The following is a 23,529-nucleotide window of genomic DNA, read 5'->3' as shown; positions in this document are numbered from 1 at the left end:
CAGAAGGGTAGGTGTAACTCCACAAGCCAAGCTAAGGCCACACTGAAAAACTTCTCACCTTCACTACAGATCACTGGAGACTCACACCACCTCAGAGAAGACACACACAATGCACAGGGTTGAAGAGTTTAGCCCAACCCATCCTTGTGCCTATGCATGACTGAGACACCTGATGGTTGTGTGATTTGTGTGAGCACAGGAGGACTTCTGTGGGCTCAGGAAGTGGATCCCTTCCTTTGGAAATGCACCACCCCAGGTTGTTTCTGCATGTAAGGAAGGATTTGTAGGACTCTCCTGACTCTGGTGTACTTCATTTCCCTTCCTGGCCTGTGGGACAGAGCTAATGTCAGACCTCTGGCTCCACACCACAGTGCTAACACATGGTGCTGGGAGGGGACATGGGTGGGAAGGAGGACAGACCCTGCCTCAACATCCTGACACCCAGGTGGGGCTTCTGCCTCCAAAGCCTTTGGCAGCTTCTTTGTCAAAGGCTACACAGAGGGAGTGGAGAGCCACAACTTTGGGATGCGGTTTCCTACTGAGATCCCAAACCACTTGATCACCCTGAAAAATCCTTGATTTTGAGGACAAAGTGAACTGAACACCTGCAGAAGGGTAGGTGTAACTCCACAAGCCAAGCTAAGGCCACACTGAAAAACTTCTCACCTTCACTGACCAGGCATCTTGGTGGCATTTCCCTCTAGCAATGAGGGAAACCAGCTTTGCCTTCAACCAGATTCTCAGGCTCTTCCCACTGGGAAGCTGCATTTACTGGGGGGCCCTGAGGCAGCCTGGCCCCTGCAGCCCCACAAGGCAGGGAGCAGACTGTTTCTTAGCAGACGAGGTTCTGCCTCCTGTAACATCAGACCGTCTAAGGGACAAACCAGACTGGGAGAAGACCTGGGCAGGAGGAGCTAGATTTGCTCTGAGCAAGATGCTGCACCAGCCCTAGCCCTGCCTCCCCCCAGCAGTGACTGCTGAGATCTGCACAGACCCCCACCCCTCTCCCTCAGTCTCAAGAAGGTTAAAAAAGCCCCTCTGCTCCTCAGACAGGCTCAGAAGCCCAGCCTCAGCCACTAGCTCAAGTGCTCACATTGTAAACTCTGCAGATGTGGGGTCCAGAGATCTCTGCTCTCTGCAGAGACCCACTGCCTGGGGCAGGTCCCATCCCAAGTCCCCCCAGCTGGTCCCGATGCCCATCAGCACAGCCAGCTTATCCTCTCCATCCCTCCTGGGGTCTGCACACCTCCCATCCACCATACAGGGCAGGTTCACCTGCTGAAGAAGCCCTGAATGGCCCCTCCCAAGCACACGTTTGAGCTGCAGGACTCTGGGCCAAACACAAACACCTCACCACAGAAAACTGAGCAACGTTTTCTCACTGCTACAACCTTTTCTGCTCTCAGGGGAGGAGAGGGGAGGCTGGAGGGAACAGAGAATGAATTGACATATTGTGGGCCTGGGTCTCCTCTGAGGGTGGTGAAGAGCAGAAAGGTCAGAGGAAAACTGGGAACAATACCTTGATGAGACCCTTTGACAACACTAGTGCATGTTCAGCCAAGCACTGTAACGTTACTCCAGAGCCAAGTTAGGCTGAAGAAACTCATGTATAGCAAAGGGGAGGAGGATGGGGAGGAGGTCACCGTATGACCCATGGGGAGCCAGCTGCCAAAACCTCTCAGATCTTCAAGGTTGTCCATAATCAAAAGGCAGGCAGGGGAAAAAAAAAAAAAAGGAAAAAGAAAAGGAAAAAAAAAGAAAGAAAGGAAAAGGTTACAAAGTGTGTGCTTTCCCAGCTCCCTTAATTCTGCTGCTAACCTGAATGTCAGTCCTGATTTGCTCTTCAGGTTCCTCAGGAGCTCCAGCTGGTTCAGAGGAGGGATGAGTCTAGAGGGAGAAAAGAAAGAGAATTAATAGGCAGGCAGAGCTGATTTCAGAGCCTCCTGTCTCAGAAACCTCCCCCACTGCCCCAGCCTTTCAACTAGAACCAGCTTTGTGCCACCAACTGCAACTGGGGGACAGCACAGGAAGGGTGGAGAGGGGCTGGGCTACTTCCAACAGTGCCCTAAGGCAGAGCAGAGGGGGAGAGAAGTAGTGACATCAAGAGAGAGAGAGAAACTTGTCTGCACCACCAGATTTGGAACTTCCCAGAACACGAGTGGCTGCCAGGGTCTCTGAGCAGCACGACAGGGTTTTGGCAGAAGAGGTTTCACCACCTGGAGTCTAGCAGTTGGTGTTGCTTCCCCTGGAGGTCAATGCTTTGGCTGTGGGGAGAAGCTCCAGTTTCAGAGGCAAATGGGAAAACTCGGATCTGCTGCTCTTGGGAATGTGGAGGCATTGGAAGGAGCAGTTTATGGGGCAGGGAAAACAGGGACCTGAGGATGGGAGCGTCCCAGGAGAAACAGCAGAGCAGTCTAGGAGCAGGTTCAACAGATTTCCTACTGCCCATGTCAGGTTTTGCCCCTGGCTGAGGCAAAATCAAGTCTCATTGCCTTCTGGATCAGGAAGGAGCCATGGGTTTTCCTTCCTTTCTCAGGAAGAGTAAAAATCTGACATTAGAAATCCTGGTAAATATTTCAAAACCCTCAATAAACCCCCTGTTTTTGTGCTAAAAGCCACTGAATTGGCTCCCACGTCCACTTTTACTTTCTTCCATCAACCCCAGAGACTGGGCCTTGCTCCATAAATATTTAACCTTGCTATTCAGAGGCTTTCAACCAGGAGAGATGACAGCTGGACGTGTCAGGAAGGATGGAAAATGCTGAACGTGGTTGGGAAGAGCAGCATCTCCTCAAGAGCACACTCAGGGACCTTGTGTCTGGGGTCAAGGCCAACAGGGCTCAGCCCAGGGATTACTGCAACTCCTTTCCAGGCCACCAGTGTGCCCTTGTCAAGCTGTGCAAGTGCCACATGCCATCACTATGCCCCTAGGGCGGGAGGTCAGCACAGCAGACACCTCTGGTTATGCTTGTCACAAACAAGAGGGATGATGTGTCACTGCAGGGATGAAGACAAGGACAAGGGGCTGCTGGTGGGCTGGGGACAGGCTGCCTGCAGCTGCCTCTGTCAGGGGCCACAGCAAAAAAAAGCCACAACCCCAAGGCAACATCTACTTATTTGCTGGAAAGTGAGCCATGGAGGTTTTAATGAAAGCTAGAAAGATCTTCTCAAACTGTCCCAAAACTGTCTTAGAACTGGAAGGAAAAGGGTGCAAAAGTGCTTGCAAACTGGTCTTGGCTGAGGTGCTGTAAGAAATGGGGCTGTTGTTAACAGTGAAATAAAGGCAGAGAGATTCATGCCCACATTTTTCAGCCATTATGAGACCAATAACTTCACAGTTTTCCTCTAACTGGAAAAGCACAAAACTCATCTGCAAAAACACGGTTATTCAGCAGAGCAGATTTCATGTCCATGAGCTGGAGGCAATCAAAATTTTCCAAGTAAGTATGGAGAAAAGAATTAAAAAAGCCCTGAAAATTTTGGCACAGGTCCCTGGTCCATCTCTGTTTGCATCCACCCAGAGATGAGCACATCCTGATCTGATGAATTAATGATCCTCTTCACTCAAGACGGCAGGAAGGAGCTGACCTTGGTGCCTGGGAGCAGCACCAGAGGGCTGGGCTGTCACCTCTCTTCAAACCCACTGCAGGGTTTTTGCAGATTCATTCCAAGATGGGAGAAGTTGGTGCATAAAATCAAGCACAAAGCAGACTCAGCAGTTACCAGTGCAAAACCACTCCGTGGGGAGTTAGCTTCTCAGGGAAGTCCATACCCAGGAGTACACAAGACAACAGCCCCACTTTCTTCAGCTGGCATCACAACTCCAGGGCTCCCAGCGATGCAGATCTCAGAGCTGAAGAGCTCATTAGCTCACTGGACTGAAGGATTCAGGACCCCAAAGGAGCTCCTTCCTTTGCATTAGCCCAGAACATCAGGTCTACACCGTGCTCCAAGTGGCAACCTCTTGGGCCACCACAGCTGCTGCCATGCAAAGGTAAAGACACCAGCAAATCCAGAAATTCACCATTTCTGTGGTGGGTGAAGGGCCCAGCACAGGTGGCAGAAAAAAAACCATTGTTTTACTGGAACAATAATTCTTAAAAATGGGTGTAAAATCATCCGTGTACTTGACCTGAAATTCAACCTGACCTGGACTCCAGCCTAGCCTGGTATGACCAGAGCAGCTGGGGGAACAGCTACTGCATCACACTGTTTCACCAGGACCTCCAGGCTCTGCAGAGCTCTTTAACTGAGCTTTGCTATAAAATGCTGCCTGGAGGGCACCCTGCACCTGTGCATGTGCCCAGGGGACAGGTGCCACAGGTGCCACTGTGTCCTCCAGAGATGTGGAGGAAGGACCTCTGGCTGGGGCATCTCATGATTTCTCTCTCTCCTCCTGGTCCATGTGTCACTGGTTAGCCAGGGAAGCATGTCTTGGTTAAAGAGGAGTTAGGTGAGAAGATCTGCACACCACAGGAACACACAGAGCTCATGCTACCTTCCACAGCAACACTTGATCACCAGCCGGTGCAGGGGACCCAGCAGTACCTACAGCTGCTTCCCATCACCCAGGACAGCCAAACACAACACTAACTCCAGTGCCAGCTCTCCCATCCAAAGAGAAGACAAATTTGCTATTCCTGCTAGCACAGAAAACATTCAAGCATCTGGGGACAGAAGGGATGTCATGCCCCTGGCCAGGACATCATCAAAACCACACAAGGTGAGAAGCACACAAGAGGGGTGGGAGCACAGACACACACACCACAATGCACAGAGACCATGAGGGGTTCTTGAACAGCCCCAGAATGAGCAATTAGGAAGAAGGTGATAAGGAGATGGATGCTGGAACGGGATGGGGACTTAAATGAGTCTCCATGCTGTGTTAGATTTCCCATGGGAAGCCAGTTATTACCCTGACCATGACGTTATGTCTCCAGTCTAAGCTATTTTTCATAACTAAGAACATTTATGAAACTAATAAAATGTTTTATTATAAGAAATGGGATGGAAGTGGCACCTTCCTACTTCACTTCCAGCAGGAGAAAAATGTCTGATTCTCAAACCAAACTGTTGTTCAGGACAACAGGAAAATGCATTCATAATTTTATACTTGCCATTCATTGATGCAATTTGCTGTAAATTAAGCGTGCAAAGTGGTAAGTGTGATTTACTGAGGCTGTAAAACTTGCATCTGTGAGAACTGGAACCAGGTTTGGAAATTAGGCACTAAATCACATCAGCTCTAACAGCATTAATGTATCTAGTGAGGATTTAAACTGCTCTAAGAACATCATCAAAACCACACAAGGTGAGAAGCACACAAGAGGGGTGGGAGCACAGACACACACACCACAATGCACAGAGACCATGAGGGGTTCTTGAACAGCCCCAGAATGAGCAATTAGGAAGAAGGTGATAAGGAGATGGATGCTGGAACGGGATGGGGACTTAAATGAGTCTCCATGCTGTGTTAGATTTCCCATGGGAAGCCAATTATTACCCTGACCATGACGTTATGTCTCCAGTCTAAGCTATTTTTCATAACTAAGAACATTTATGAAACTAATAAAATGTTTTATTATAAGAAATGGGATGGAAGTGGCACCTTCCTACTTCACTTCCAGCAGGAGAAAAATGTCTGATTCTCAAACCAAACTGTTGTTCAGGACAACAGGAAAATGCATTCATAATTTTATACTTGCCATTCATTGATGCAATTTGCTGTAAATTAAGCGTGCAAAGTGGTAAGTGTGATTTACTGAGGCTGTAAAACTTGCATCTGTGAGAACTGGAACCAGGTTTGGAAATTAGGCACTAAATCACATCAGCTCTAACAGCATTAATGTATCTAGTGAGGATTTAAACTGCTCTAAGAACAGAACTTGGCTCACTGTCTGGAAATGCAAGCAGTTTATTCCCCATCTTAAAATATTGACTTGACTACACCTTCAGATCCCACCTCATATAAAACATGCTTGGGATTTAAGATCTGCTCTTGTCTGCAGAACCTGAGATAATATTATTTATAATAAATCTTAGCCAGCCATGTCTAGATTTTTTTCATTTGGACTCATCCCAAAGGCTAAGGTTCAGAGTAAATAATTGGGATTGGTAACTGCTGGGCTCTAGGTCAGTCTTGGAAGAAAAGACTGCTGAGGTGGGACACCCCTTCTCAAAAAATCAGACTGGGGGAAATCCTGGATCATCAGTTCAGCAAATTCATCAAACGTAGTGTTACCTGGTGGGCACAGCTCCTACAGCATGGAGTGAGGGAAGTGGTACAAGGAAGGATGGGAAAAGAGGGCTGGAGAGAGAGGAACATGCAGGAGTGATGGCAGAGGGAAACTGGAAGTGTGAACAGGGAAGTTTTCTTGTCAAGCATTGTGAATTGCAGGAGGCTGGTAAGACCATCAAGAAATCATCCTTAAAGAGGCAAGCTTATCAAGCACTCTCCCATTCTCCATCCTTAAACTGTCATTTTGGCAGAGAGTTTCCCAACACTTGTGAGCACCAACAGCTAAGCTGGACATGGAGGTGCACGGGGCAGCCTGGGGGCAGCAGGGTGGGGAGCCTGCCTTGGGTTTTCACTTATGCCTTTGAAAAACCCGACCTTCAGGGGTTTGTAGTGGTGGGGTTTTTGTTGTTTTGTTGTTGTTTTTTTAAAAAAAATTGAAAGCTTGGTATGTTGCAGTCCCAAACGAAGAACAAGGAGTGACAATGACACAGTTTCAGAGTCACATGCACGTCATACCTGGAGGCACCGTACGTTTGCGTTTGCGTGCTTGTCAAGGGGTGGCACCAAGGAAAACCAAGGGGGTAAGAGAAAGAAAAAAACCAAACAAACAGGGGGGAAAGGTGGGGTGGAGGAAAGGGGAAAAGAAACAGAATAAAGAAAATTAGCATGTGAACAAATTGTATCCCCAGGAGCAGATGCTCTGTGACCATGAGCACGGGAGCGTGGGCTGAGCTCCCTCCCACTGCAGCCGGCTCGGAAAGCACCGTGTGCCCATGTCACCCCTGGGGACAGGCAGCTGGCACCTTGCTCTGAAACAAACAGGCACCAAAGAGCAGGGGAAATGTGGGGGCCTCTGAGACACCTTGCATGAGACATCCCCAGCCCTCAGTCCCAGCAGCCAGGGGCTCCTCAGACTGAGCATGATGTGCTACTAGCTCTTTTTAAAGACCAAGGCATCAACAGAGATGAGATCATGGGCTTGTTCTCAAGTGACAATAAAAAGAAGACTTTTTTTTCTGTAAATCCAGTGGCTGATACATATAACAGGTTACAATGTCCAGGCACACCAAGCTAAACATGCATGACAAGCCCAAACAATACCTGCATGTACAGGAGCCTCATGCAAATTTCAGATTTGGTTCTACTACATTTTGAACTTAAAGATTAAAATCTGAGATTCTCTCAGAGGCCACCACATTTTCTCCCAAACAAGTGAGACAAGCTCTACTGCAGTGATTGCAGTGATGTCCTGGAGACACGTGAACTCCTCCAAGGCACACGTGACCAATTTCTCACACCAAGCAGCCAGTCTTTTTGGAGGTGCCTTGGGAAGCCAGGTGAGCCCAAGTCACAGGGCTGTGAGCAATAAGCAGCTCAATGTTGAGCAGAAAGGGTGTCAAGGCCGTGGTGACTGCACATCACCCCCAGGCACCCAGGAGGGAGACAAGGATATTGTGTTCCTCCAACCCACTTCCTAACCATGTGTGTGGCTGCACCAGCACAGGGCTGCCAGCATCTGTTAGCTAAGTGGGTAGGCAAGGAGAGATGGACAGTGTGAGTGATGGAAGCTGCAGCCAGAACATACAGTTACCCCCTTTTTGTGATATATATATTTTAACCAATTAATTTACTGCATCCAAATATATTCAAAAGAGGTTCACTGTTTTCTTAGTGAAAAATTCAGTTTGACTACCAGTTGCACCCCCTAGAGCACCCACAGCACACTTTCCCAGGTGATGCTCACCTTGCCTGTGCACAGCCAGGAGCTGGGATTTAAGGGTGAGGCTGGGAGAGCAGGAACCCTTGCTGAGGGAAGCCCAGGGTGATGCTACTGCTCAGGGCTGGTGCTGGGAGCAGCACCCACAGCATCAGCCAACGAAACTGCTATGACCCTTTATCCTGCTTTTTTACTCAAGATATCTGAGTTTCTCATTAAACTGCATTTCCCCCCCCTTTCTGCTCCCCAAAGTTTACATGAAGCCTCTTCTGGAGCTCTTTAGCTTAGTTTTTTCCATGCATTAGGTCCACGGGAAACACAAGATTCATTAGCGAGTAATTACCCCAGTACATCCTCATGCAAAAGGGTGTCACTGTATGGCTGGCTGGGTGGAAAGATGAGTCTTTCCAACAGCAGTAAAACCTGACAAAGTCCACTGAAACCAGCCCCCAACTTCCTGCCTTTTGCAGCGGACTTTGGACCAGGCTCTGGTCCTCATCCTCTCCAGTAGTTGATCTCAGCTGGTGCCACATATATACAGCCAGCAGGTCAAATACTGGGATGGGAAGCTCTGATGTGGGGAAGGTTTAATGCTATTGGAAGACAGTTTTGCTTTGTCTTGTTGGGTTGTTGGTTTGGGTTGGTTTTCTTAAACAAAATCTTGAAGTCAGTTCATAAATCTCCAGGGAAAAGGCAACAGATCAGACACACGCTGAGAAGGAGTTAAAGGAGAACTTACTGGCCACAACAATGTGACTTCCAACAGGTTTTTAAGATGATTTGACACGTTGGCTGCTGTGTTTCAAATACAGGCTAATGCTTACCCCTAGGAAATGTATCCAGATTGTCCTCCCAAGGGCTAAAAGGCACCAGCAACAAGGGAAAACACAATGGGATTCACACCTACAGTAGCACAACCTGGTGCTGAACCACAGCCCTGCTTGGGAGCAGGGAGACAGGCACCAGGAGCCCCATAACACCCAACAAAGCCCCATGAAGCTCCAGCAATATCTACCCAACATGTCCAACTCCTGTACAAACCCTGTGAGATCAGGCTGGCCCCAAAGAACACACCAGAAAGGGATGCCCAGCCCTGCCTGCAATGCCAGGCAGTGTAAAACCCACTGCAAGGCTTTGCATCTCAGCTTCCAGGGAAGCCTCCTTCTCAATGCCACCAACCCAGAGAGTGACTGGGGGGATGCAGCCATCCCCCATGTCCCAGAGGGCAGTGAGGCATGGCAGGGGACTCTGTCCCCCCCTCTCCATGAGGCTCCAAGTTCCAAAGGGCTGTGAATTCCCACAGCACTGCTCTAGCCTGTGTTGTTTCAGCTGAAAAAAAAAAAAAAGCTGCCTGGGTAAGGTAACAAATTCCCTCTCCTTAAAGCAGGCCAGAGGGATGCTGCACACACACCATGGGACTTCAGCATCACCCATCATGGGTCCACCATCCTTCCCTACCTGTGCCAACAGATCATGATGGATAAATGAAATGTAAGAAATGGGGAAACACTGAATCCTGATTTGGTTTCCTCCTCTTAGGAGGAAAAAAAAAAAAAAAAAGAGAAGGAGACCCAGGGCAAATGCACCTGGGGACAAGGGAGGGGCAGAAATTTGCTGAAAGGCAGAAGGACCATTAGAAACCAGCTGGAACAGCAGAAGAGCCACAGCAAGGGCACAAGGAGGGTGGCATTTACCTACAGTCCAGGACAGCTCGGGAGGGAGGTCTTCACACCCAGGCACAGCAACTGTCACAACACAATGCAACTACCAGCAGACGTGGAGAAATAAAGATGAAAAGAAGAGCATGTACACACACACAGACATGAAAAGAAAAGAAAAAAAAATAACAGGAAAATTAAAATCAAGCCAAAAAGAAAAATGAAAACAATAAACCAAAGAAAAAAACAACAACACAACTCCAAAAGAAAAAAAAAAAAGTATATACCAGCCCTTAAGAGCTCTTGAAATCAACTTTTTCAACCTAAAAGAAAGTAAATGAATAAAGAAACTATATATCCAGATAACAAAAATTAATATGGAGACAGTGGCATCACAGAGGTGGCAGTTGAAGAGGGAGGCTGAGGAGGTACCTGTACATGGGGACGGTGACGGTGCGCTCGTAGTACTGCCAGGTGGAGTGCAGGTCTGTCCGGGCCAGGTTGGTGGCATAAAACCTCCAGGCAGCCTGTGGAGAGAGATGGTGGGGTGGTGGAGACAGGCACAGCCAGCACTACCCTCAGCTTTATAAACTCACCAACAGAGTGCTCCTCTGCTTCCTGTCAGATGGATCCAACATTTTGCCTTTTCCTTGGCTTGATACAGGACATTTGGGGTGGTACCATGAGACACTTGTGACCAGGTCAGCCCAGCTGTGGGTGCCAGGGACTCACTGGCAGGGTGAGGTCAGGGATCAAATGGGTGTTGTTGCACATTAGGGAGGCAGAAAATTTGCAGAGCAAGGAGCAGGGGAATGTCAAATGACTAATTTCAAATCACCAAGGCCAGCCTTCTGCACAGGCTTCTGTTACTGTGCAGAAAGTGCTCCCAATTGTAACTTTATATCAGTATAAATATTCTCTTTGGGAGAAAAATAAGAAAGTTGGGTGAAAAACAGACTGTCCTAATGCATTTGTCTTGATGGGCTGGATTTCATTCCTTTTCTCCCCCAGATTGCCTACCACATATGCTGTTTCCCCATGGTTGATTTCCTGGCATTTATTCCCAGGCAAGACCAGTCACCAGCTGCTGTCTCACACCTCACACACACAGCCTCGTTTTTCACCTGCCCATCTCCTCCCCTACTTCTAAAAGTCTATTAAACCCCCCCAAAATCAGGGCAATGCAACCCCAAGGCTCCCTGGACATGGTCCTCACCTGAATCAGGCCAGCTGCTGGGTTTCGCCTCTTCTCAAAGTGTTTTTGTCGATGCTGCTCTTGAACCTTCAGGGCAAACCCTGAACCCAAGATGCCCTGGGGAAGAGAACAAAGATTTGCAGTTAGCAAAGCGTTAGTTCAGTTTTCACTACAAAGTTTCAGCAAACTTTCCCTCCAATGGTTTGACTTCTTTTTTTTGCTTGAAACAGGGAAAGGAAGGAGAAACCTCCATCCAGGGCAGCCCTGGCAGCCATGCTCCCAAAGAAGGGGCAGCAGAATTTGCTGCTGCTCACTGGAATTGCTGCTTTTACCAAAATCTACCTCTAGCCAGCTGATAAAGTGCAATCTAACCCCTCTGTGCTGACATTCAGCAAGTTACCCCATAGGAGAAAATCAGATCGATGAAACACACTGAAATATACTGCAAAAGGGATGGGGGTAATTGCTGAAATGGTGCAATCACCTCTAGGAACAGCCCTTTGCAGGAAAATCATGGTTTCACATTCATAAACATAATACAGAGCCAGATCTGGAGTTTCTATCCATTTGCTCACACACACACAGTGCCTGAGCTGTGGGTATCTGGACAGTTTGCTCTCTCTCTTTTTTGACCTGAGAGCCACAGAGAAGTTGCAGTAGGGTTGTCTCTGCATGTTTGCAGCTGTTGCATTGCCACCAGCTCCAGGGGCTGGGGAGAAGGCATGGCTGAGCTCAGCCCTCCCCAGCACCAGGCTTCAGCCCCCACTTACAGCTGGGAGGGCAAAGAAGGAGACACCGATGAGGGTGAACGTTGCCGCCAGCAGCCGCCCGTTCCAGGTCTGCGGGTACTTGTCCCCGTAGCCAATGGTGGTGAGAGTGATCTGCAGGGAGGAGAAGCCACACAGTGCTCAGTCAGACAGCCTGACAACTAAAAGATCACAGCCAAAATTCTCTCAGCACTGGTATGGGGGACCAGGTTAAGATGCAGCTGGGGTACCCAGGAGAACCTCAGGTACTTGGGATGGAAAGCTCAGTGGGGAGCAGTGATGCCCTGAGGCTGGGACAAGCTCCCTGCTGGGTTTTCACACCAGTTGGGAGCATTTTCATGCCTTGAGCTAACGCAGAGAGAGCTGCCATCTGGTGCAGAGGCTTGTGGCAGCTCAGAGCCTCCTCTGGGAGATGGGGTTGTCTCTTCAGCAGGGGAAGCCAACCCCCCAAGCCCCCTTTTGGCATCTCAGGAAAGCAGGCAGGGCTGTTGGCATGCATAAAGAGCTGACACAGTTTATTCCTGACCCTCCCAGCAGTGCCTCTTAGCTGGTCTCCCTTCCTATTTAAAACCAGCATATTAGTCTGACAGGATGAATTATGGCTGCTTCATACAACCTAATTTAGGGATGTTTATTCCCCTCTGCAGTATCATTGCAATGTACCCAGAGTGCTGGCGAGCTGCTGCCTGCATTCTGGGGAAGGAGTCGAGAGATTTGTTACAGACAAAGAATCCCCTGAACTCCCAAATATTCTGGGGAAGGAGTCGAGAGATTTGTTACAAAGAATCCCCTGAACTCCCAAACAGCTGGAAAAGATTGTCTCACTTCTGTCCACCAACATCACTTGTGGGAAGTGTTGTGTACCCCCTAAGGTTTCCAAGAGCATTTGGAGAGCCTGGGAGTGGCAGGGTGAGCCTGGGAGAGTTGGTCTGATTAGGAATTTTGAGATTCCTGGACCCCAACGGTCCACGTGCCAAGGGGAAAGTTGTCCTTGTCCCTCTCTGTGGGGAGAGCTGACCCTGGGGACCAGAGCAGACACCATGCTGATGTGGCTTTGGAAACCTCACAAGTTCAAGTTGGAATAAAATGACTTGTGCACAAATGGAAGTATGATCCCAAAGCACTGTTTAATTGGACCCACTAATAGCCCTATCAATTAGATGCCATTTGGGAAAAGCATTTAGAAAATGCATCCACAGGGCTATTCCTTACTGAAACAAAGTCCAAGCAATGTTCTCTCCATAATCACTGCAAAGTTGGTTTACATTTTTTTTCTAATTTATAGCCACAACTACAAGGATTGGATCTGCTAAGATGAGACCAAGGGATGAGTTTCTGAACCTGAAATTTGATTTATTTTGCCCAACTCTTAACATCCACCCATACTGAACCCGTGAGTTGGACAATGACTAAAATCTGTCTATTTCAATGAAGCTCAGAATTTTCTCTGAGCTTCTCAGTGGCAAAACAGCCCAGTGCACCTCCACGTCCTGAAATGGGGAGAGATGATCCTCTGCCAAAGGCTCCCTCAACCTGGGAAACAGGAGGGATAAATAAATCTGCACGTGGTTCTCCCATGACTGAGCTCTCATCTGGGTCACCACTTCTTCCTCATTGTTTATTTTCTAGTTATGTCAAATTTGGCTTTGTTGTTATTTTTCTGTCACTGCTTCTTCCCTTTGTTGGAACAGAGGAGCTGCTTGATCAGCTGATTCCTCCCCAAGCCTGTGACTGGGATTTGATCAGATCTGGGATTTTCATTACATGCTTTGTAATCAAGGCCAAGAGAGTGCTGCAGTGTCAGAGCAGAAGAACAATAATGCAAGAAGATTAGAACGTCATTAATTCGCTTTGTTAATCAAGTAATCCAATAATTCACATGCACACAGAGCAAACTGAAAGTATTGCCCTTTCCTCCTTTGTCAGCAAAGATGTGAGAGGGGAGTACTTTCAGCCCTGAAGTCTTTCTGGCACTTAGACCCTATTAATTTTACAAAATTCATTCCAGCGAGTTTAAAAGCACGTTGCCCAAGTATGAGTTTAAATAATTAAAAGACAAAATGCTGATCAAAGCACCCCATAGCGTGGGGTCTTTATCAAACCTGCCTTTAGTGTCACGACAGAGCTAAATCCCATGATTGAGAGCACGTCAATTCCAATTTTCTCTGCTGTTCCAGCTAAATCAAGAAATGTGATCCCCCAACATTTTCTACGGGACTAATTTAAGAAAAAAAAGAGCTAAATGGAGCAGCCTGAAGCCTTTTAATAAAAATGTTAACTAAGCACTCCATAAGTCGATTCCTCACATAAGTGATAGAAGATGGAGGGTTGATGGATATTTATTTTAATAACCAGCAGCTGTTCTAGAATTACTTACCAGACCCCACCAGAGTGCATCTGCGTATGTATCAAAGTGCTCATTTTCTCCTTTCTCGGCCAAGTACACCAGGAAAGAGGCCAGAATGAGGCACAGGAAGCCAATATACCAGGCAGTAATCAGCTCCTGTAAGATCATTAAGGGATAGAAGAGAATAATTGCAATCCTGGTGTGCATCTCCAAAAGCTGAGAGAGTTGCTTGCGGTTGGATCTGAATTTCTTTGCATTTGTTTAAGTTTTGAGGCTTCAGTTGGAGATCAGAAGTGCCACTTTTTGAGGTGGGACCACGTATTGGTGGTGGCACTGCCACACACAGGGTGATCCCCATCATCTAAACACACACAGCAAATGGAGAAGGAGTGTTAGTAGCTCTGCTATTTCAAGATGTGGAACTGAGGCTAAAAAAATTATATTTCTCCAGTTCAAACATGGAACTGAGGTTAAAAATGATATGGGAATCCCCAAATCTCTGGAGATTCTGCTTAGGCCACGTCCCTTCCACTAACTGGGGAGAAGCTACAAAGCTGGGCTGTGGATATAATACCCCCCAATATTAGGGAAGTTTTAATTCAAAATTCACAGGAAATTTAATTTTTTTTTAATTGAAGTTAATTCAAGGGTGAATCAGATCGACCCATGAATTCCCTATGAGTTTTACCCACTTCTGGATAAACCAGCTAAGCTTGTCAGGGGAAAAAAAAAGTGCAGAAAACAGGAGAAACGTTACATTTAAAAGTTCAGCAGCAGGAAACAAAACAATTATCAGCTCTTCCCAGCCAAAGAAAGGCCACGGTGCCTCACACCAAGGATTGGTTCTGCAACTAGTTTGTGAGCTGCCATGGGGCAGAGGAACCCAGCACAGTAACCGTGCTCACAGGACGTGCTTCCAGAAGCACATCCACTTTGAAGAGTGAATCCTAGACAACAAGCTCGCAGCAACATCTGTGCTTAATGAGGCTGCTGGCTAATTGCTGACTCTTTGAAACAAGCTGTATCAGTGTGCAGGTGGTTGCTATGTTCAAGATACTCCTTGCAAACTCCTAAACAAAGCCTCTTTGTTCTCTTCTACTGGTTAGGAAGCTCCATCAGACCTTGTGTCCCTGATATTGCATTGCCACCTGTGTTCCTCTACGGTGTCCTGCCAACCTCCCCAGGTCTGGGAGATGTTTAGAGTGGAGAACTGAACCAAAGCAACGTCTCTGGTGGGTAGAAGCATGAGGAGTGAGTCAATAACCTTACTCAGAGCTTGCTCACCTTACTGTGTGCATAAACCACAGAGCCCAGGAGCTTCCAGGTGCCGCCCCGCCGGTCCATGCGGATCATGCGCAGGATCTGCAGGAACCTCAAACTCCTGAGTGCTGAGGTGGCAAAGACGTTCCCTTGGGACCCCGCCGCCAGCACGGCGATGGATGCAATCAACACCATGATGTCTGCGTGGACAGAGGGCATGAAAAGCTGAAGAAATGCTGCCAAAACCCTCCTAAATGGGACAGCACACCTGCTGCCACCAGCAGCAGAAGGCTCTGTGGGAAAGGGGTCTTGGATCAGTTGTACCTTCTGCTGGAAGAACATGGCAGAAATCAACCTGGGTGAGAAGAGCCACTATGTACCTTCTGGAAACATCCCACTTTCCTTTCCTGTGCTCAGCATTCCCATAGAAAATGTGTCAAATACTGCAAAGCCTGAATTCTGATATGATTCAGTGTTAACACACCTAAACTGGATTAAATCCTTGCGAAACACGTGCCCCTTTTTAATCAGCTGCAGCTGCCTGTCACCCAGAGCTGTCCAGAGGTGCGAATTGCCCCATCTGAATTGGGAATGAACATCTAGAGACCCACCAGAGCAATCCTAGGATGCTCAGATGTAGAAAAGGCCCAGAAAAATAGCCTTGCTCTACATGCCTCAGACTCAAAGATCCCATGAACCTTCCTCTTCCGTGGTTCCCTACGCAAACGGCACGAGTGCTTTTCTGCAGAATGAGCTAAAATCCTGCATCCAACCATTGCCAGCTCCTGGACATTTGAAAGCAGGCTCCACAGTGAATGGCCCAGCCCCTGCTCACTCCCTACCCCGTTAAAAATAACTCCTGTGCACAGATGGCCCCTCTCACAAGAGGATCGCCGAGTACTTTACGAACAAGGATTAATTAAGTCTCATAACTCCCTTGTGAGGCAGCTCAGTAGCACCAGGGAAGGCAAAGCAAGACACAGTTTCAATGTGAGCAGTTTGGGGTTGAGGTTGGACACAGGATCCCAGCTCTTATACTCAGCTTTTTCCTGAGCTAAAGGAGCTAAGCCTCCTTTCTGTGGCTATGGGTGGCTGTCAGAGTGTGCTAGGTCTGCAGAAAGCAGGGTGGACTTCACGCAGAGCAGCACAAAGCACATCCATGGATTAGGACTTCTGCCTTTGCACTCTTCCCCTTCTCAAGATAACCATGAAGCAGCTGAGGTTCACCCCAGAAAATGCATATGAGAAACCATAGCACTGTGCAAGGAAGAGCTCGTGATGGTCACTTTGGGCTGGGACACAGCAGGCAGGAAGGCAGGACTTACCGATGACACAGAAAGGCTTGCGGGCAAATTTCAACCTTCCCCTCCAGCCGCGGTAGCGGCAGCAGCAGCCAGCCGCCCCGATCCTCACAAAGTATTCCACCCCAAACACCACGATGGTGACGATTTCCTGGGAGGGACTCGTTTTCAAGCTGGCAGGGCTGGGCGGCAGGTCCATAGGGGGGCGCCCTCCCGGCAACAGGGGTGACCTGCCCCCCCAGCAGCGGCAGCGGCAGCAGCAGCCAGCTGCCCAGATCCTCACAAAGTATTCCACCCCAAACACCACGATGGTGACGATTTCCTGGGAGGGAGACAAAGCAATTAGTCAGGAGAGAAAGGAGATGGAGAGCACGCTCCAAAAGCAACTATAAACCCATGTCCTCAGCTCCACACACCTCAGAAACCACAGAGTGGTCTATTCAGTGGAAAGCCTAGGCTGGGAAGATCGTCAGAGCCTCCTTGTGGCTTCTCTCACTCTCCCCTGGGGTGGTGAGAGGTGCTGCACATGGTAATTGCAAACGAGAGTTTGACATCTTCTCATACTGTGTTTGTACTGAGAAGTACCTGCTGATCTCCCCACCAGCAGTCTCCAGGTCCTGACTAGGTTAACACTGAGCAGCTCGAAGAAGAGCAGAGGTGGAAATCACTGGCTTCTCCATCCTAGGACTCCTCAAAGGTGATTTGAGCTTTTTCCCTAGGAAACTGGAGTGGCTGGCTGGGTGCTGGGCTGCCTGGTGGAGTTCCTCTATCCCTTGCTGCCAAGCAAGCCCACCAACGCCACACATGGCAGCTCTTCCCATCACATCCAAACACCCCACTCATTTCCCTCCCAGCTCTTCCCACATCTCAAACCTGACGAAGCCCTAATCAGCCTGCAGTGCCTTTTGGTGTCAATGTAGGGCAGGGACTGGGACAGAGGCAGAGGGACAAAAGGAAAGGAGATGTGGGAACCCAGCAGCCAAAAGATGGGACAGCACCTGCAGGATCCCTGCCAGCTCCCAATGGGCAGAAGCCACATTGTCAGTGCAAGGGATGCTGGGCTGTTTCAGGACCAAAGCTCTGCAGGTTAATGTCAGATCAGATAGTTCCAGGGATGCTCTAGTGTGGGAGAGGTGGCAGCTACACAGGCTGCTCCCTGCACAGAACATCCATAGCTTTGAATGCTGGGAGCTGCTGGACATCAAACTGCTTTGCTGTTGGGATCAGTCTCACTACTGTGTTTTGTAATTGAAGGTAAATGCAGGAAAAAGCCTAGAAAGAAGGGTTTTAAAGGATCCTTACAAATATTTTTAGTTTATTCCTGATACAGATTCCTCCTTTTCCCACTTTCCCTGTTCCTTACCTGCAGGTCCCTATGGTCTCCTTCTCATAAGCAACAACTTAAATTCATGTTTTTGTGTGGTTTTGATTCTGTTCTAACATTTCACTGATAGCTTCATTTGCAATCCCCCACTTACCAGGATGTAAAGGGCCCCTTCTGAGCTGTTCTGGTACTCATCAATGGTTGAAAAGACAGACAGCACCAGGCAGGAGAAAACTAGTAGAAAACTATGTAACAAAAATAAAGAGTAAAGAGAGGGAATGTCAGTCTTCAGAGCAGGAGTTTTTCCCATCTGTGCCAGCCTAAGAAATTTTGGGTGGATTTAATGTTCCCTTTTCAGGCAGGTACTCCAGAGTAACACTCTACCACTTGAGAAGGCTGGCTGCTTCCTGGATTTGTTGTAGCATCACTAGGAGGTTGATGCTTTTCTGTGGTCAGACATGGGACACAGCAGGGGTTTGATCCAGTCCAGGGTTGGATCTAGATGACCTTTAAGGTCCCTTCCAACCCAAACCAGCCTGGGATTCTATAAGTCTTGGCACTCTGAATACCACAGTACACAGCCAGGGCCACCCTGTCATGGGGGAGGCAGCTGAGCTGGCTTCTTCATCCCAGCCTTGCAAAGACATGAAGGAGCCTCATCCTGCCCAGAGCTCGGTGGACCCAGCTCTGGTATCAGCTCACTAAGCCTCTCATTTATCATGGAAATGATAAGGGATTCTCAAAGCCCCCTTCCAGGGGGCACCCAACTCTCACTGCCATCTGGTTCTATGGGCTGTCCCAGAAGAAGCACCACACCAGCCTGTCCCCATCAAACCTGCCCTCTCTGTGCTTTTTGGGAATGCTGGATACACCAAAACAAAACAAAAGGCACAAAATGAATGACAGGACCTTGACTCTCTTCTGAGCACCCGAGAGCACAGCGACAGTGTCCTCCTGGCACCTGCCCATGGAGGGAGCAGGTTTCCACCAGCCCACGGTGCCCACTGCTTGCTCAAACAAAAGGAGGGGAATTAATTTATTAAAGATCGATTTACTGATACAATAAAGTAGGCCAGGGCAGGGAGAAACTAAAAGCTGCATTCTGTAAAAGCATTAAATAATTCATCTGTCTGGCTTTGTCTCACATTCCTCCAAACTGCATATTGAATATTTATAAGGTTCAGTTCAGCTGGTGGGGGCTGCTCCTTTTCCTTGTAGAAGTGAAAGGAGTTTCACACCAATGGGTCATGCCTGTGGCTTTGCAATGACCATTAATGCCACAGTAAAAAGTAAAAATAGGGGAATTTGCAGTATTTATTTGAACCACAGGCTGAAACATCCCTGTCTGCTGGAGGAAAGGGACCTTTAGAGCCATCTCAGCTCATCTCTGAGCTTTGTCAGCAAGATGAATTCAGCACAGACAAGAATAGGACAATTACCTGGTTTCTAACTGCACATTTCATCTTCTCACACTGGATCTGACAACCAAAGGCTCAGAGTAAAAAAAAATCACAAAACAAAAACAAAACACAAAACCCCATCCCTTGCAATCCCACTCATGTCCCTGTATGTCTTCCAAGTCTCACTTCAAATTTTCCTTCCCCAAGCTGGTCTTTTAAAACCCTTGCCATAAAAATGCCAACCACAACCTGCCCTGCAGCCAAACAGACTCCATCCATCCCAACATCTTTCAGACCCTCTATGGAGAGAGGGTGGAAGGTGAAAGCTGAGAGGTCTGTCCACATCAGAGATGATGTCTGTCCTCTGAGCTCCCCAGGAGGGAGGGCAGCAGGGAACCGGAAGGCTGACTCTGCTTTAATTCCTCCTAATCTACCCAGACAGTGCAGGCAAGGGCTCCAAATAATGGATAACCTGGGAAAGGGAAATAGGCCAATAAATAGTGTAGAGGTTGGGATGAATCTAATTTTTTGTAAGCTACATGGCTAATCAAAGCAAATTATGTCTGCAGCCTGACTCTGGTTAATGTTAATGTGCAATAAGGAACATTAACTATGTCCCGTCTAATGATTTTTACATTAAAGATGCCAATTCTGCTTAGAGCTCTGGAGAAGACAATATCCTCCTCCTGAGCAGACAGGAGCTGTGTCCTACAGGATGCATGGCTGGAGCCAGCACCAGCCTCTCCCAAGCCCAGGTTGCAAAGGGCAGAGTGTGGTTTTGGACCACTCTCCTCCTTGATGGCCCAGAGGAAGTTGGAGCCACAGGAGGAGGACACCTTGTGTCACTGCATCTTCTCATCCACCACCCATTCCAACAGACACCTCCCAGCACATTCTTCTGCTCTGGGATCCCTTTAGGCTCAGCCAAGACTCAGCTGTGCAAATCTGACAGCTGCTAATACTACTAAATCCAAAGTCATCCAAAGTCTGGCTTTACATCCAAAGGTTATGGTGACTTAGGGCACCCGTGCAAGCTTCTTATTACAGTTCATAAACCCCAGCATAAAATCTGCACATCCACATGTCATACCCACTGTGCTTCATCTTAACAATGGGAAGAGCAACACCTGAACTCCTCCTTGAAAAAAAATACTCAAAATGACTTGCAATAGGAAAGATTGTCCTTTTCTTCTCTCTTTGGCTCAGCAAAAGCACATAATGGAATCATCATTAAGCTTTTCAGGTTAATCATCTAATTTGCCTTCCAAAAGAAATTTCTTTGGAATCTACACAGCCATTTACATCAAAACATAGAAAGACCTTTAAATTTATTCCTGAAGTAGTTGTATTAAAACAACATTCACTGACACATGAAAACACAGGGCTTCCTCTGATTGAGCAACAGTGGAGTAATTAGCAGTTGGATTTCTGGATGCAATGGAGATGGATACAAGCAAAGGAGGTGGCACCAGCTTGTAACGAGCCACTGTGCTTGTTACACACTTCATTGGCTTTCCCTTCAATTGGGAAAGAGAATTAATGATTTGCTTAATTAGAGCAAAGCTGGAACGGAAGGAGTATTTTACTACAGGCACTGGAGCTACACAATGGAAAACAACTTAAAATACTTCAAAATTACTTTGGCAGTGTAAACAAGGTATTGATGTGTGCTAAAATAAAACCAAAACGCCTGTGGACAATCCACCTGTAATCCCAGCAGTCCCTTTGCTGTTGGCTCTGGAGAACTCCAGCTTTCAGGTATATCGAGCTTCAATGTAAATCAAAGCCATGAAAATGCAGCAGCCACAATAAATCAAGGTGCAAGGACATCCAAGGTGAATAAACATCCATATCCAAGCAAAACCCAGGAGATTGTCAAAGGCCTTTTAACACTCTAAGCCTCATAATCAGAACAGAACTATTTACAGCTCAATTTAAAACTCCAATGAATCGGAAGCAAAACTGGTAATTCCAGGGGTAAAGACTCAGTCCTATTGCACCTACTCTTAGCCAGGAGCATCCAGCATCTTTACTCATGTACACAATCCTGCTGTGATCTGCAACCCAGCTACTCATTCACAAAGCTAAACATGACGACAAATGCCTCACTCTGGGTTTCCACATCCCTCAGTATCAACCAAAACCTTCTCCCAAGGCAACTTCTGTCACTAGTGGAGCTGAAAATAGAAGCAGGGAGTCCTGCCTTTCTGTCCTGTGCCTTTACAAATGCTCTCCTTTCCCAGAATAGCTCCTGATGGAATCTCATTCCCTGCAGGTTTGACCATGCCCAACACTGAAATGACATGCTGGGATGACAGCAACAATCAAGTCACCAAACCACCTCCTCTTCCCCTGCCTCTTCTCTATTTGGGCAGCACATTTCTCAAGTAGAAAAAAAGAGCAGGATATGGGCTCACATGTTTTCTCCTTCAACATCCACCACTTTTGAAATAATTTTCAACCCCTTTCCCACTTGCTTATGATGGAGTCAGGGAGCAGAAACAGCATCATCTGCCCTGAGCACCCAGGGCCAGAGTCCTGACCTGAACCCTGGAACTGTAACAATTTGAGCAGAAACAGGTTTTGCATCATTGATCTTGTCCCTAGTCTAGCAAAAGATTGTGCATCTCCACACTTACAAGTAAGAGTGAGCTTAAGAGCTTTTCTGTATTGAAGCCTCAAAGAAGAAAAACCATCTGGAAATCACAAGAAGCAGAGATGAACATTAGAAGTGGGAAAGGGCAGAGATTTTAGGGAACGGGGGGGTTGTTTGTTTTACAGGCTGACTCTACTCATTCAACTTACTCAACTCAGAAGGAAAACCTTAATAATAATCAGTGCATACAAAATTCTAGATCAAATGTTCCTCTTTGTCTTCATCTAACATGAATCCCTGGGAAATGCTTGTCTGCATATTCTCCTGGCCCTGCAAATGCAGCCACAGAGGAGCCAGATGTCTGGAGGAAAACCCAAAGTATTAACCCAGCCTGTGCACCTGCCAGAAGAATCTCTTTTCTGCTGCAATTTTAGCACTTCCAGGCTGAGGTTTTTTACTTTAAAAACTTGATGGGGAGAAATATATCCCTGCAGCTGCAGAGAAACAGTCCACAGCAGAGAATCCTAAAGACCACAGTGCAGTTACGGTGCATTTGGGAGGTAAATTAAGAGTATAAAATACTGGACATTTGAGTAATTCTTAAAACATCTGAGCAGGCATTTACTCAGAGCCCATTCATTGATTTTAATGTGAGGGAAAGTTGCTGTCTCATGCAATACCCATATTATTCAGATGGAAATCTGAGCACTGCCTCTGTTCCATCCCACAGGGTATTCCCCCAAAAGAGCCTCTGCTTCCTCCCTACTTCTGAGAAATCACTATTCATGAGTACAGGAATACAAGCCTTCCTCATCTCACCTTTATCTGTATATGAAGATCAAGTTATTTATGTTTCTTAAGGGCAATGCCCTGCTTTTCTGAAGCACCTTGAGAAAAAGAAATGAAATTGCAGAAGCCAAGGGCTCTGCTGCATGGCTGGAGGAGCAAGAAAATCATCTTGCTGTGGTCAAGCTTCTTTGACTGACCTGAGCAAGTCCTTTGACCTAACTTAACTCGGCTCCAAAACTGGGTTAAAAGCAAGATGTCCCTGTAAAATGTAATGCTGCATCTCATCTAAACATTCCTCGAGGGAATGGGATATACAGAAATAGGCTCTGGTCTAATTGCAGATAGGGAGATTGTCCCTGAATGCGCAGGGCTGGTTCCCGCTGCAGACAGGAATAGCAGCTGGTTTTGCAAAGGTCTGTCCCAGAATCAGCAATTCAGCTGGAGCCTGAGGTTTCCTGCCTGAGAAGGACAAGTTGTCTCTCTGAGCTCCTTCAGCTCCGCTTTCCCATCTCTGACTTCACACTAGTTTTACAGCCCCAGGAATTACAGACCCCGAAAAGGAGCATCCTCCCTGAGAGCACCCCCAGGGAGCTGCCAACACAGGGCACAGCCCCTCTCAGCCCCAGCAGCAGCTCCATGGCTCCAAATCCTTCTGTTGGCTTTAGAAGATCTGACTCCCTGTACCTCAGGTTATACTTCTGTAAAGGCAGGACCCCAGATTTGTGCTCCCATGCTCCCTCCCAGCTATCAGCAAAGGACAGCTAAGATTTTGGGTCCATCCCCAGCTTGGTGCCTCCATAATGAGAAGACAAGCACGTGGCTGCCAGGAGCCAGAGGCTACAGGGTAACACCAAAGCATAAAATGCAAGAGTTACCCAAACCACTGCTGATTTAATTTCTCATCAGTTTGTTTAATTAACTGAGTCCTGGGGGGGGG

General features: G+C 47.6%; 1 protein-coding gene across 1 annotated transcript in view; it reads right to left on the bottom strand.

Annotated features, from left to right (window-relative positions):
- Positions 1-18,232, bottom strand: part of KCNQ2 (potassium voltage-gated channel, KQT-like subfamily, member 2) — a 42,114-nt gene extending 23,882 nt beyond the window's left edge. Inside the window, exons 1-10 of the mRNA XM_009998721.1 lie at positions 18,192-18,232; positions 17,962-18,052; positions 16,508-16,634; positions 15,207-15,382; positions 13,953-14,078; positions 11,579-11,689; positions 10,830-10,925; positions 10,046-10,140; positions 6,755-6,784; positions 1,819-1,887 (exon numbers count right to left, since the gene is read on the bottom strand). Of these exons, the coding sequence (XP_009997023.1) occupies positions 1,819-1,887; positions 6,755-6,784; positions 10,046-10,140; positions 10,830-10,925; positions 11,579-11,689; positions 13,953-14,078; positions 15,207-15,382; positions 16,508-16,634; positions 17,962-18,052; positions 18,192-18,232 (962 nt within the window). The remainder of the gene's footprint in view (positions 1-1,818; positions 1,888-6,754; positions 6,785-10,045; positions 10,141-10,829; positions 10,926-11,578; positions 11,690-13,952; positions 14,079-15,206; positions 15,383-16,507; positions 16,635-17,961; positions 18,053-18,191) is intronic.
- Between the last annotated feature and the right edge of the window lie 5,297 nt (positions 18,233-23,529).

Source organism: Chaetura pelagica, unplaced genomic scaffold (assembly GCF_000747805.2).
Source record: "Chaetura pelagica isolate M959 unplaced genomic scaffold, ChaPel_1.0 scaffold275, whole genome shotgun sequence".
In the NCBI taxonomy this organism is placed as follows: domain Eukaryota; kingdom Metazoa; phylum Chordata; class Aves; order Apodiformes; family Apodidae; genus Chaetura; species Chaetura pelagica.
Note: the sequence above shows the minus strand (reverse complement) of the source record. Positions and strands in the feature narration are given on the sequence as shown.